A 13,110-nucleotide genomic window follows, 5' to 3' on the forward strand; every position below is an offset into this window, starting at 1 on the left:
CATTTGTTAATAATGACTTTTGTTTTCGGTCATAAGGGCAAGTTTTCAGACCAGGGAAAAAATTTAACAAAAGGGGGGGGTCACATTGCCTCATTTGAACATGGGTGAATCAATTTCTCAGCCGGCTAAGATATTGGTGCATCGCGTGCATGTTCACACATATGTACGCACCCCCCCACACTCACACACACTCTTCCCGCCCACCCTTCTCGCCTCCAGGAGTGGGAATAATGTATACATAGTCTTCCAGTGTTTTCCCTGGCACAGAAAGTCAGACCACTAGCTTACCCTCATTGCCCTGGGCTCTAGGAAACTCAACATCACACATGAGCCTTTTATATCACATGCCTGTAGTTTCTTGACTTCCATTCACTCCACGTATTCCATTTACCTTTATTACCCACCCCAGAGGTGGGTACATAAGCAGGTCAATAGTTATATATTTAATACCTTTTTGGTCCTTCCTCATGCCCTCCAGCCACTCACAACCACAACACTAGTATCATTCCCCACATCTTCCTATGAACAGCCCTCTACAACTCAGTAAATACAAACAAATTAAGAACACTTTTTCTGGACCGAAAATCACCAGCACAGTTGATACAGTGTAAGATCCATATGATCCAGACTCAATTAAATAAGGCTCAGCCAATAGGGAGACTTGGCTATTGGAGCATAATGTGAAGACCAAGGTTCGGATTTTTCAAAAATGGAAGGCTGAATGTGGGGTACATATGTCTCTATTAGAATAATGTAAACTTTGTCCCCTCAGTGAACTAGAATATCAGGGAAGTCATCTAAAAATATTGCAATTTTATAGCATGTGGTTTAAATAAATATGCCAGTGTTACGAAAGATACTAACATGTCAAATAGCTGTCCAAGCTGTATAGATGACTCTCCGTGTACTTGGCTTCACATGTTTTGGCCCTTAGCCACCTCTCTAACAATTGGCAAGATTTTTCAATTTACTGCATCAATTAATTTCTCCGGCAGTGCTGATTCCTTCAGAGACAATAGCACTTTTATAGACCGAAGATCGAAGTAGATGAATTGTTGAATATATCTACGCTTTTGGATCATTGTCTAATAACTGCAAAGCAAAACTGAACAAATCTCCTGTTTTTAGATATTGGTGTTTCAAATGTTCTAGGATTAGAGAATTGAGCATTGCTCTGCTATACACAATTGACCTGTAAAAATATATAACCAAATTTGAAAAAAAGATGACGATTTTATTAAACTTGGAAATTTAGATTCAATTTATTTTCTTGAATCGGTATTGGCTTTGGTTTCTTTATTTCTCCTTTTCAAGATCCTTTGTTCACTGCTAAAATGAGATTTCTTTCTACTATATATAAAATGGAGATGACTGAGTTGAGATTCTGTATTAATATGTATTTATATATTTGCATTATGTATCATAATGAATACATAAAACATTTTTAAAACATTGTAATTCCAGTACATGTTGCAAATTATGAATCCGGGTTTTTCTTTGTATTTCCAGGTTACAATGCGGGTGCATACCAAGGCGCTGGGGTTCAGCAACAATATGGCAATGGTAAGATATCGTTCAGCACTGCTCTCAGGCAGCAGGGGCCACTCTAATACTAGTAAACAGCTCTCTTTCCCCAATGGGTCAATTCAGCAGTAATAACAGAACCAGCTAGCAGCTGTCACTCAAGAGCAGTGCATGGGCCTCTCTCTCTCTCTGCAAGCGTGGAGCCACTATAGCTGTAATCTGAGCCCAGGCCAGAAGGTGTGACTCTAAGAGGCAATATTTGGTTCTTTTGTTACATAGGTTATTACTTCACCTGTCCTCACGTCCCTGTTCAGCAGGTATCCCCACAAGAGCATTCCCTCCCTCCCACCACAAGGCTCTCCAGCTCCACTGCGCGTGTCAGTATTAGGCCTGGGTGAACATACATTATGCTGGCATAATTGGCACAATTCTGAGAATGTCCTGTTACGTGTGTGGGAAATCCCACAAATTACACTTTTAGGCCAGTGTAATTCCTTGCCACAAGCATGCCATTTGCGATAAAAGTTGACTAGGAATGCACGAGAACAGTTAAATATGAGTGGATGTTCGTGGTCCTTTTGTGTTTTTTGCTCTATTTCTTTGCGGCGAAAGGCATCCTTGCGTCAGAAATTGAGAGGAGGCAGCATTTTGTGCTAAAGTATAGCGTGAAGTTCCGTATTTTAGTTTTGCATAATTTTGCAAACAAATGTGTTTAATTATGCAATACAAATAACCTGAATTTTGCACACTCTAGTCAGTAGCCCCAACAGGTTTTGTTAGCAGGTGTCACACATTTGTAGTGACAAGGACCAAAATGACCTTCTGGAGTCGTGTCTTGTTCAAGTATTGCACTTTATTAGCCACAGTCTCGGCAGCCCGGCATCAACTGACCATCATTGAACTGTGCTCACCTCAAACCCCACACACTACATTCTACTAGAGCTGGTGGCGCCCGGTGCGACAATGTTTGTTGGCTCCCCCAATGACCACCTCCACCATAGATTACCTCACCACCAACCTTTAACAGTGCCCCAGTCTCCATAATCACTCTCTCAGATGCATATTTAGTACTCTCCGTCAGATGTTTATATAGCGCCCCTAATACCAGTGTAGGGTGTCAGAGCACTTTACATCACACACACATTACACAGAGACGATCAATCATACGTGTGTAACTCAGAGTATAGGAAATGTTCCATAAGACAGAGGACTACAAGGTGTAGGAGTCACATGTCATCAATACTGGTAGGAAGTATAGGTTAACAGTGCTTGGTTTAGAGAAGAACAAACTCAGAATTTAAAAAGAAACACAATAGTTGGGTGTTCTCTTTAATAATGAGAATAGATTTCTGCCCAAATGAATCCTTCTTCCAACATTAATCTTTGCTCCAATCAATACTTTGCAGCGTGCATGCAGTTCTTTGATAAAAGTTAATAGCTCAGTACAATGACAAAGTGCATAGAATGTAAATAGGTCAATGGGTTACTGCTGTTAAAAAATAAATATTTTTGTTACTTGCCATTTATAAGTTCAAATTCTATATTAGGAATTATAACTTATAAATTGCAAGTAACAAAATTATGTCTCTTTTAAACGCAGTAACCCACTGACCGATTTACATTCTATGCACTTTGTAATCTGCTCGAAATTGCTGGAGGAAACAAACGTGGCAGCAGGTGCTTTAAATTAAATAGACTTGCAAACACAGCACCCCCTGGAAGCCAGCACCCGGTACGGTGGCACCGGTCACACTGTCCTAGAGCCAGGCCTGCATTCCACATTCCAGGCAAAGGCTTCTGGAATATGGAATGTTCTAACAAAGATATCACCACAATACCTCCCTTCCTTACAATTAACACAATGAAGAGCAAATAAACTAATACACATTTTAAGAACAGAGAAAGGATGGAACATAGGCAAAATAACTAAATACAACATAAGTGTGACATATAAAATGAAAATAACGTGAAACGTGCAGAGAACAAAATCACACATCTGATAGGCTTAGTGATACTACATCTACTTCTTTGTTTGAAAGATTGAGTAGCCCCAGTAAGCGTATTACTCACACCAGGTTTCAAACTCGAACCCCCAGCGTCAGACTTGTTTCAGAGCGACCCCCATTCATTTTTAGGTCTCGCCTGTCGATGCGCATGCGCATCGAGCAAGCGAGACTATAGGGGCTCATCGACTCTTTATCTAACTTGCAAGGAATCGTGGCGATTCCTTGCAGTGCCCGTGACTTTTAAGCTCAATGCGCATGTGCATTGAGCTTAAAAGCGCGTGCACAGCCGCCCGCATTCCTCCGACACCTTTGAAGTGAAGCTTAGCTTCACTTCAAAGGCCCGGCTTCTTCACACCCACATGCCGCTCTGCCCCGCTCCGCCCCCTCCCCTGAGTCATCCTGCCTGCCCTCGACGTTCCCCCCGCCCCCTCCCGCCACGCAATGCCGAGAGCTTGTTTGTGTAACTGTCACCATCACAATCACCACGACCTACTGAGGCCCAATAGAAGACAAATACCCTCATGCAATATATTTCTTCCCATAGATGCAGCGTATTTACGTAAGCAATCTCCTGATTACTGGCGTCTTTTGCTTTTTTTCTTGCGGCCACGTTTAAAGCATATTTGCTGCCGCATCGAATGTATACTCGCGGCCGCGTTTCATGTTTAATTGCGGCCGCGTTTAGTGTTAAGTCTCGTGGCCGGCGTTTGATGTTTAATTGCGGCCGCGTTTAATGTTAAGTCTCGCGCCGCATTCATTGTTTATATTTCTCTTTTTTTCAACACTATTTTCTATCTTTGCCTTCTTATTGTCTTACTTTTCTGCTTCTCACTGGGTCAAAGTTTAGTGACGAGAAACAAGTTTACAGACATGGGAGCCGGCGTTCACTACCTGCACATACAGAACTGCTCCGTGTGCATACTGTGTAATATATTAACTGCCGCGTTTAGTGTTAAGTCTCGTGGCCGGCGTTTGATGTTTAATTGCGGCCGCGTTTAATGTGAAGTCTCGCGCCGCATTCATTGTTTATATTTCTCTTTTTTTCAGCACTATTTTCTATCTTTGCCTTCTTATTGTCTTACTTTTCTGCTTCTCACTGGGTCAAAGTTTAGTGACGAGAAACAAGTTTACAGACATGGGAGCCGGCGTTCACTACCTGCACAAACAGAACTGCTCCGTGTGCATACTGTGTAATATATTAACTGCCGCGTTTAGTGTTAAGTCTCGTGGCCGGCGTTTGATGTTTAATTGCGGCCGCGTTTAATGTGAAGTCTCGCGCCGCATTCATTGTTTATATTTCTCTTTTTTTCAGCACTATTTTCTATCTTTGCCTTCTTATTGTCTTACTTTTCTGCTTCTCACTGGGTCAAAGTTTAGTGACGAGAAACAAGTTTACAGACATGGGAGCCGGCGTTCACTACCTGCACATACAGAACTGCTCCGTGTGCATACTGTGTAATATATTAACTGCCGCGTTTAGTGTTAAGTCTCGTGGCCGGCGTTTGATGTTTAATTGCGGCCGCGTTTAATGTTAAGTCTCGCGCCGCATTCATTGTTTATATTTCTCTTTTTTTCAGCACTATTTTCTATCTTTGCCTTCTTATTGTCTTACTTTTCTGCTTCTCACTGGGTCAAAGTTTAGTGACGAGAAACAAGTTTACAGACATGGGAGCCAGCGTTCATTACCTGCACATACAGAACTGCTCCGTGTGCATACTGTGTAATATATTAACTGCCGCGTTTAGTGTTAAGTCTCGTGGCCGGCGTTTGATGTTTAATTGCGGCCGCGTTTAATGTTAAGTCTCGCGCCGCATTCATTGTTTATATTTCTCTTTTTTTCAGCACTATTTTCTATCTTTGCCTTCTTATTGTCTTACTTTTCTGCTTCTCACTGGGTCAAAGTTTAGTGACGAGAAACAAGTTTACAGACATGGGAGCCAGCGTTCATTACCTGCACATACAGAACTGCTCCGTGTGCATACTGTGTAATATATTAACTCAGAACTTAAAGTGCTAAGGAAAACCGAACGGTGAACAATACCTACGAACGCTATAGAACACCTAAGCATTTGAGAGTCAGGGGAATAAATGGCAAGACTGCATTTAGAAGGGATAGCACTGCTCCGATGCTTTTAATGAGAGAGTACTGACACATCTCAGTACCAAATAGGTACTCTGTAACAAGGAGTACCTGTACTTCAAAATTTCGATTTCAATCACTGGGCACCACATTTTATTGTAAACCTTGTACTTCCCCTCACCCCGGCCTTCAAACATCGTTTCATAGCGTAGAAACCTCTTCAGCTAGTTAACTGAACAACTCATAACTTCTGGTCCATACCCTTCCCAAGAGAAAAACAAACACTAGATTCCAGTGTGCTCAATGATCCCTCGAAGACTTCCCTGAGTGCTCCCTCGTTTATTCTTTAGCAGAATATCTGTAGCAGGTCCCCGTCTGGTAGGATCGTAGTACCTATGGCTCACACTCACCCTCACTCACCCTCACCCTCACCCTCACCCTTACTCACCCTCACTCACCCTCACCCTCACTCTCACTCACCCTCAACCCCTCACCCTCACTCACCCTCACCCACCCTCACTCACCCTCACTCACCCTCAACCCCTCACCCTCACACAGTGGAATAGGTCTCGGAGCATTTGAGTTAGAGCTTTTAGAAATGTTTATGGTTTTTTTTTTTTAATTCTTTAGCATTGGCTACAGGAAACAAAAATGCTAAAGATTTACAAAAAAAACCATAAACAATTCTAAAAGCACTAACTCTAATGCTGCGAGACCTATTGCATTTCCAATGCTTGTTGGTTCAGAGAAACCATTGTCATTGTTCACCTTCACCACCCTGCCCCTGTTCCACCATTCACATCCCTCAGTGCAGCCAGCATTTCGGATGTATGACGTTACAACGCATACTTTTACATCGCATGCCTTTACAACGTGGTTTTTACATCGCATACCATTACAACGCATAATGCTTTTAGGCGTTGGATAGTGATTTATTTAATTTACTATTCCAACTCCAGTCCCCGTGGATAGTAGGGAAGGTGTTGGATAGTATATTAAATACATTCCCTATCCTAGAGCGCCCCCCAGCGCTATGCGTTGTAATGGTTTGCGTTGTAAAAGTTGCGTCGTAATGGTAGTGCGTTGTAAAGGTTTCGTTGTAATTGATGTTTCCCAGCATTTCTAGTGAACACTTCCACTCTAACTGGTGCTCTAAACTTAGATTTCCCCTTGGCAACATGAGTGGGATCTTTCATGTGCACCCAATCACCCACATGAATGTTGACTCTGTTATCTTTGACTTTGTGCTGTGGCATCATATTGGCTTTTCATTTTGGCTTGAAACATTTCAACTTTAGGTCTTACAATTTTATCTACACCGACCATCTGATCAGTTTCCCTTTGACACTCTCTCAACCATGCAGGACATAACCTTGACGCAGGGGGAAACATCGTCCACAACGTGGGGATTACATCGCGATGCCATTACATTGCGGTTTTTACAACACAAGTCATTACAATGACTTGTGCTGGATGGCGCTCTAGGAAAAGGAATGGTATAATTTACTATACAACACCTTCCTACTGCACGTAGACTGGAGTTGGAATAGTAAATTATACTACTCCTAAGTCCAGCGCCCTCCAACGCAGGTCGTTGTAATGACTTGCATTGTAAAAACCGCAATGTAATGTAATGCGACGTAAATGTATGCGTTGTAACGTCATACATCCGACGCAGGCACTCGCCCACTGAAGACTTTGAATGGAGACAAGCCAGAAACAGCATTCGGACTGAACCGGTGGGACCAAAGCTTATTCTACACAACTCCACCTTGTTTTGTACAGCCCACCGAATTCACTCCACCAGAGTGCAGTTCATTTTTTCTATGAGTCCGTTAGCCTGGGGTTGATACAAAGCTATGCCCTTGTGTCTTATGGAATTGCTGTTCAAGAAAACCTTAATCTCTCTGGACACAAATTGGACTCCATTGGCAGAAGTAATTTCCTTTGGACAACCCTCCCTTAAAATTTTGTTTTCAAAAACTTAATGACACCTGAGATGTTGGATTCCTCTATGAATTTAACTTCCCACCATTTGCTATAATAATCTACAACCACAATGGCAAACCTAAACTTATGTGTCAAGGTACTGAAAGGACAAATAAAATCAATTACAAGTGTAGACCTTACACTCCAATGAAGACAGACAGGCTTTAGGGGAACAGCTTCCATTTTCAGACCTTTATCACTGGTAGCACATGACACATGCGCGTACAGTTGTTATAATTTCAGCATCCATCCAACCAGTAACTGTCTCTAATCTTTCTCTTGGTGATCGTCTGACCCATATGTCCTTCATGATCATAGAGAATGTTCTTATCTCTTAAACCAGTGGGAGGTACAAATGTGTCACCTCGGACCAGCATCCCTTTTTCTTGATAGAAACTCATCAGCCACTTTGAAATAAGCTTGCAAGCTGGTAGGGCAAGGTCTTCGCTTTAGGCCATCCTCCAATAGCGAATCTCTGAGCACTCTCAAGTTCTTCACCCTTTACTGTTTCATTATTCCACTCCTGTTCCGTGAGAGCATTATCTTGACACACATCAATGGTTGCAGTTAAACATTCCTCATCATCTTTATTCCCATTATCTGGATACTCAGCAGCATTGAGAGGAGAAAGTGATAAATAGTCTACTCTCGTGTTTTTCCCACCTTGGATGAACTCCACATTGAAATTGTGTTGCAACAGTTTAGAACTTAACCTGGTCATCCTAGGGGTATGAGCCTTGATGACGGTGCCCCCAAGAATGCTGACTAAAGTTTGTGATCAGTCCTGAGAGTAAACCTTCTTCCCCATATGAAACATTTAAAATGTTCCACCGCCCAGCAGCAACTTAACAATTCTTTTTCTATGACAGAAAATACTTTTTCGTTTACTCTCAAAGACCTGAGCCAAACCCCACAGTTATTTCAGTTGTTCTTTTCACTTGAGCAATGGTGGCACCCTAACCATCATTGCTGTCATGTACAGTGATAATACATTCTCCGGAAGGATCAAATGGTGCTAAACCATCAGCGCAAACGATGTCATTTTTAAGTGCTTGAAATTCGTCTTGGCACAAATCGTCCCACTCAAATGTTTTGTTTAAAAGTTCCCTCAAATTAACTGTTTTTGCAGCAGTTTTTGGTAAATTTTTCATAAGACTCACAAAGCCCTAAGAAAGATGCTACATGTTCCTTACTCTTGGGTTTAGGGGCTACTAATATCTCAGAAATTATGTGTCCCAAATATTCAGTGTTCTCCCTTGAAAATTCAATTGTTTTAAGGTTGGCTCCAATTCCAAATTTTTAGCACTTTATCTGGACCGAAGATCACCAGCACAGTCGATACAGTGTAAGATCCATTTGATCCAGACTCAATTAAATAAGGTTCAGCCAATAAGGAGACTTGGGTATTAGACCATAACATGAAGACCAAGGTTCGGACTTTTCAAAAATGGAAGGCTGAATGTGGGGTACATATGTCGCTATTAGAATAATGTAAACTTTGTCCCCTCAGTAAACAAGAATATCAGGGAAGTCATCTAAAAATATTGCAATTGTTTGGCATGCGGTTGAAGTATTATAAACCAGTGTTCCGAAGGATGAAATCCTCTCTAATAGCTGTCCAAGCTCTTCAGGTACTTGACTTCCCTTGTTTTGGTCCTGAGCCACCTCTCTAACAATTGGCAAGAATTTTTCCGTTTCCATCATCAATTCATTTCTCCAGCAGTGCTGATTCCTTCAGAGAGAATAGCACTTTTGTAGACCGAAGATTGAAGTAGATGAGTTGGCTTTTGGATTGTTGTCTAATCATTGCAAAGTGGAAACTAAACAACCCTCCTGTCCTCCTGTTTTTAGAGACTCATAATGACAGTATGTTTTGTTGTGTGAATACTTAACATAGTTACAAAACATAAAATATCTTAAACTTCGTTACAGGAGCCTTTAGCTGGACATTGTAAAATTGAGGTTGAGTCATTATAAAGCTGCACATATCAAATATTTTACAGACTTTTAAAAAAAACGTGTTATTGCTTTTAATTGCACCAAGGGCATCATGTGTGTGTTTTTAGAGATTGGTATTTAAAAATTTTCAGGATTAGGGAATTGAGCAGTGCTCTCATAAACGCAATTGACCTGTAAAAATATATAACCAAATTTTGAAGAAAAGATGACTTTTTTATTGAACGAAGACATTTAGATTCAACTTTGGTTTCTTTGTTTCTTTTCTTCTAGTTCCTTTATTCACTGCTAAAATTAGATTACTATTCACTATGTCAAATGTAGATGAGCGAGTTGAGATTCTGTATTAATATGTATTTATATATTTATATTACGAATCATGATAAATACATAAAACGTTTTAAGAACACTCTAATTTCTTCACATTTGGTAAATTATGAATCCAGGTTTTTCTATGTATTTCCAGGATACAATGCAGGTGCATACCCAGGCGCTGGGGTTCAACAGCAATATGGCAATGGTAAGACATCGTTAAGCTGTGCTGTCACCAGCAGGGATCACCTTAATACTAGTACATATCTCTCCTTGCCCAGTGGATCACTTCAGCAGTAATACTGAGACCAGCTAGCAGCTGTCACTTAAGAGCAGTGCATGGGCCTCTCTCTCTCTCTCCGCAAGCGAGGAGTCACTACAGCTGTAATTCGAGCCCTGGCCAGAAGTTGTCACTCTAAGAGGCAGTATTGGGTACTTCCGTACCGTAGGCTTTTACTTTGGCAGTCCTCACAACTCTGTTCAACAGGTATCCCCACAAGAGCCTTCCCTCCCTGTCAACGACAAGGCTCTCCCTCTCTACTGCGCGTGTCAGTAGTAGGCCTCGTGACATTTTAATTATGCGTTTTAATTGACGTAATTTTGAGAATTTCCTGGTACGCCTGTGTTGAATTCCCAAAATTACGCCATTAGTCCACTCTCCGTAATTACGTGCTACAAACATGCCATCTGCGATAAAAATGTACTAGCAATGCGCGTGAACAGAAGAATGCGAGTGGATGTCCGTGGTTCTTTTGTGTTATTGCTCTATTTCTTTGCGGTGAAATGCATCCTTGCATCAAAAGTTGACAGGATGAAGCATTCTGTACTAAATATAGTGTGAAGTTCCATATTTACGTATCACCGTAATTTTGCAAATAATTTGCGTAATTATGCAAAAATTAGTTACCTGAATTTCGCACACCCTAGTAAGTAGCTCTGATAGCTTTTGTTAGTAGGTGTCACAGTCAGCCGTGGCCCGTGGAGGGAGTTGCGGTGGGGCAGGCAGGCGGGATGGGGGAGGGGCAGGGTGGGGAGTGATAAACACCAGAATATGGATGATTGCAGGTAAGTAAACAATTAAATTAATAAAATGAATTTCGCAAAATAGGCACGAAACAAAATTTGTTTTATTAATGTAATTGTTTACTTACCTGCTATCATCCATATTCCGGTGTTTATCACTCCCAAACCTGCCCCTCCCCCGCCTGCCTGCCCCACCGCAACTCCCTCCAAGGGCCGCAGCTGGTCACAGTTTCTTACTGTCTGCTCCAACAGCTTGCATTCAGCTTCTATTTGTTGGCTGGGCTAGAACATGTCAAAGGTTCTTTTATGTTTTTAAACTTCCGGGTATTAGTCGATGGAAACAACCGTGCCCATAAGCGTGGATTGCAGCATCAACACTAAGGGGCCTATTAGGATGGCGGCGGACCTCCGGGTATTAGTCGATGGAAACAACCGTGCCCATAAGCGTGGATTGCAGCATCAACACTAAGGGGCCTATTAGGATGGCGGCGGACTTTCGTCCGCCCGCCACCCTAGTGGTGCAGGGACCAGCCGCCAGTGGTGCGGCGGTCTCGCACCGGCAATTAGGATGCCACCGCCACGTTTTTGGTGGCATCCCCCAACCGCAACATTGTGGCAAGCGGTGCACATAGCACCACCTGCTACAATGCTGTAGCTGCACTCTGTGCACTCTGTGCATTTGCATGCACAAAGTAACAGGCACCTCGCGGTGCCTGCCACGTTGTGCATGCAAATGCTGGGGTGTACTATCGGTACCCCCCCATGTGCCCCCCAACATCCTGGGGCCCGTAACGGGCTCCCAACTGAGAAAACTGCATGCCTTTCTGTAGCTGCAATGCCGCCATGGAAAGGCTGCTTCCTGCGTTCATCATAATATGGATTTCCGCTCAGTCACCTGTGTGACCGGCGGAAAACCGGCAGAAGGTCTTTCCGTCTGCCGGGGTCCCCCCGCCATACTAATATGGTGGGGGGAAATGGGATGTGGGCGGAGGAGAATGTCGGGCGGATCTCCACCGCCATGTGGGCGGTGGCTATCCACCCGGCATTCTAATAGACCCCTAACAGTGGCGAAAGGAAAAATAGAAATTATGGTGCTCATAGCTGTTGTCATTCAGCGCCTCACCAACAAACTGATTTGCCTCTTGGCAAGAGGCCTCTTTAATGTATTCCTCCTCAGTTGACAGTGTCCCCTCAAAGGTCTCACCTGCCCTCTCTTTTCTGGAATTAACCCTTTGATTACCCTCTTTCATTCACAGGTGCAGGGCTCGGGTCCAAGCCAGGAAAAGCAGGTTAGTTATCAGGCATGTGCCAATGGGCTCCTGAACCAGATTAGAGGGGAGACATCTTCCTTTTCACAGGCTCTTTCCTCCTCCTCTTCTTTTCTCTGGCCTCCTTGTTCCCTGGTTCCATGATTTTACTGTACCTCTTATTCCATGCTCAGTTCCTTGATGCATTTAGCTCCCTGCTCAGATTCTTTCTCTGCTCTTCTTGATTGCCCCTCACTTCCTTACACCATTTCCACCTATTTTACCTTTATTGCTTCTTCTGTGCACCTTCTTTCCCTTTCTGTTTTTACTCTTGCCACCCTATTTGCATAGATGTCTGCCATTCCTTTGCCTCCTTTCTTTCTGTGTACTTACTGTACACCTAATTTACTACATGACATCTTTTCTAGACTCCTCTTCAAGTCCCCTTTCTTCACTAGTCTGTGATACTTCTTCCTTTCTCACTTCTTTTCTTCGTACTTCTTACATCCATCTGTTGAAATTCACGCCAGCTTCCATTCCATCTAATTTACTGCAGCATTCCTCTTTGTAGTGTCTTCTGCCAATCCATCCTTCTTTTTTTCCTTTCCTCTTTCCTACTTCTTCCTTTCTTCTTTTCTTCCTTTACACTACATACATCAGCTCCCTCGTCTTTCCTCCCCCGCAATTGTTGCTCTCCTTCTTTCTCTCCCTCCTCCTTTTCTATATGCTTCCTGTTCCCTTTCTCTTCCTTTTGCTTCATTCCTTGTTCCCATTCGTTCTGACCGCTTTCTTCCTCTACCTCTTTAATTACAGGTTGCAACTTCCTTCCTTTCTCTGTATATCCTGTTTGTACTCCACTTTATTTATCTCTAGTTCCTCATGGCTTCTTCACCTCTCTGCACTCCAAATGTCCCCTCACTGTCTCCACTTGCTGTACCATGCTGACTTCATTCCACTCTACTTGTATGCCTAC

General features: G+C 42.7%; 1 protein-coding gene across 1 annotated transcript in view; it reads left to right on the plus strand.

Annotated features, from left to right (window-relative positions):
* Positions 1–13,110, plus strand: part of GREP1 (glycine rich extracellular protein 1) — a 96,668-nt gene that overhangs the window by 45,654 nt on the left and 37,904 nt on the right. Inside the window, exons 13-15 of the mRNA XM_078653218.1 lie at positions 1,510–1,563; positions 10,022–10,075; positions 12,147–12,179. Coding sequence (XP_078509344.1) covers positions 1,510–1,563; positions 10,022–10,075; positions 12,147–12,179 — 141 coding nt within the window. The remainder of the gene's footprint in view (positions 1–1,509; positions 1,564–10,021; positions 10,076–12,146; positions 12,180–13,110) is intronic.

Source organism: Lissotriton helveticus, chromosome 7 (assembly GCF_964261635.1).
Source record: "Lissotriton helveticus chromosome 7, aLisHel1.1, whole genome shotgun sequence".
NCBI lineage: Eukaryota > Metazoa > Chordata > Amphibia > Caudata > Salamandridae > Lissotriton > Lissotriton helveticus.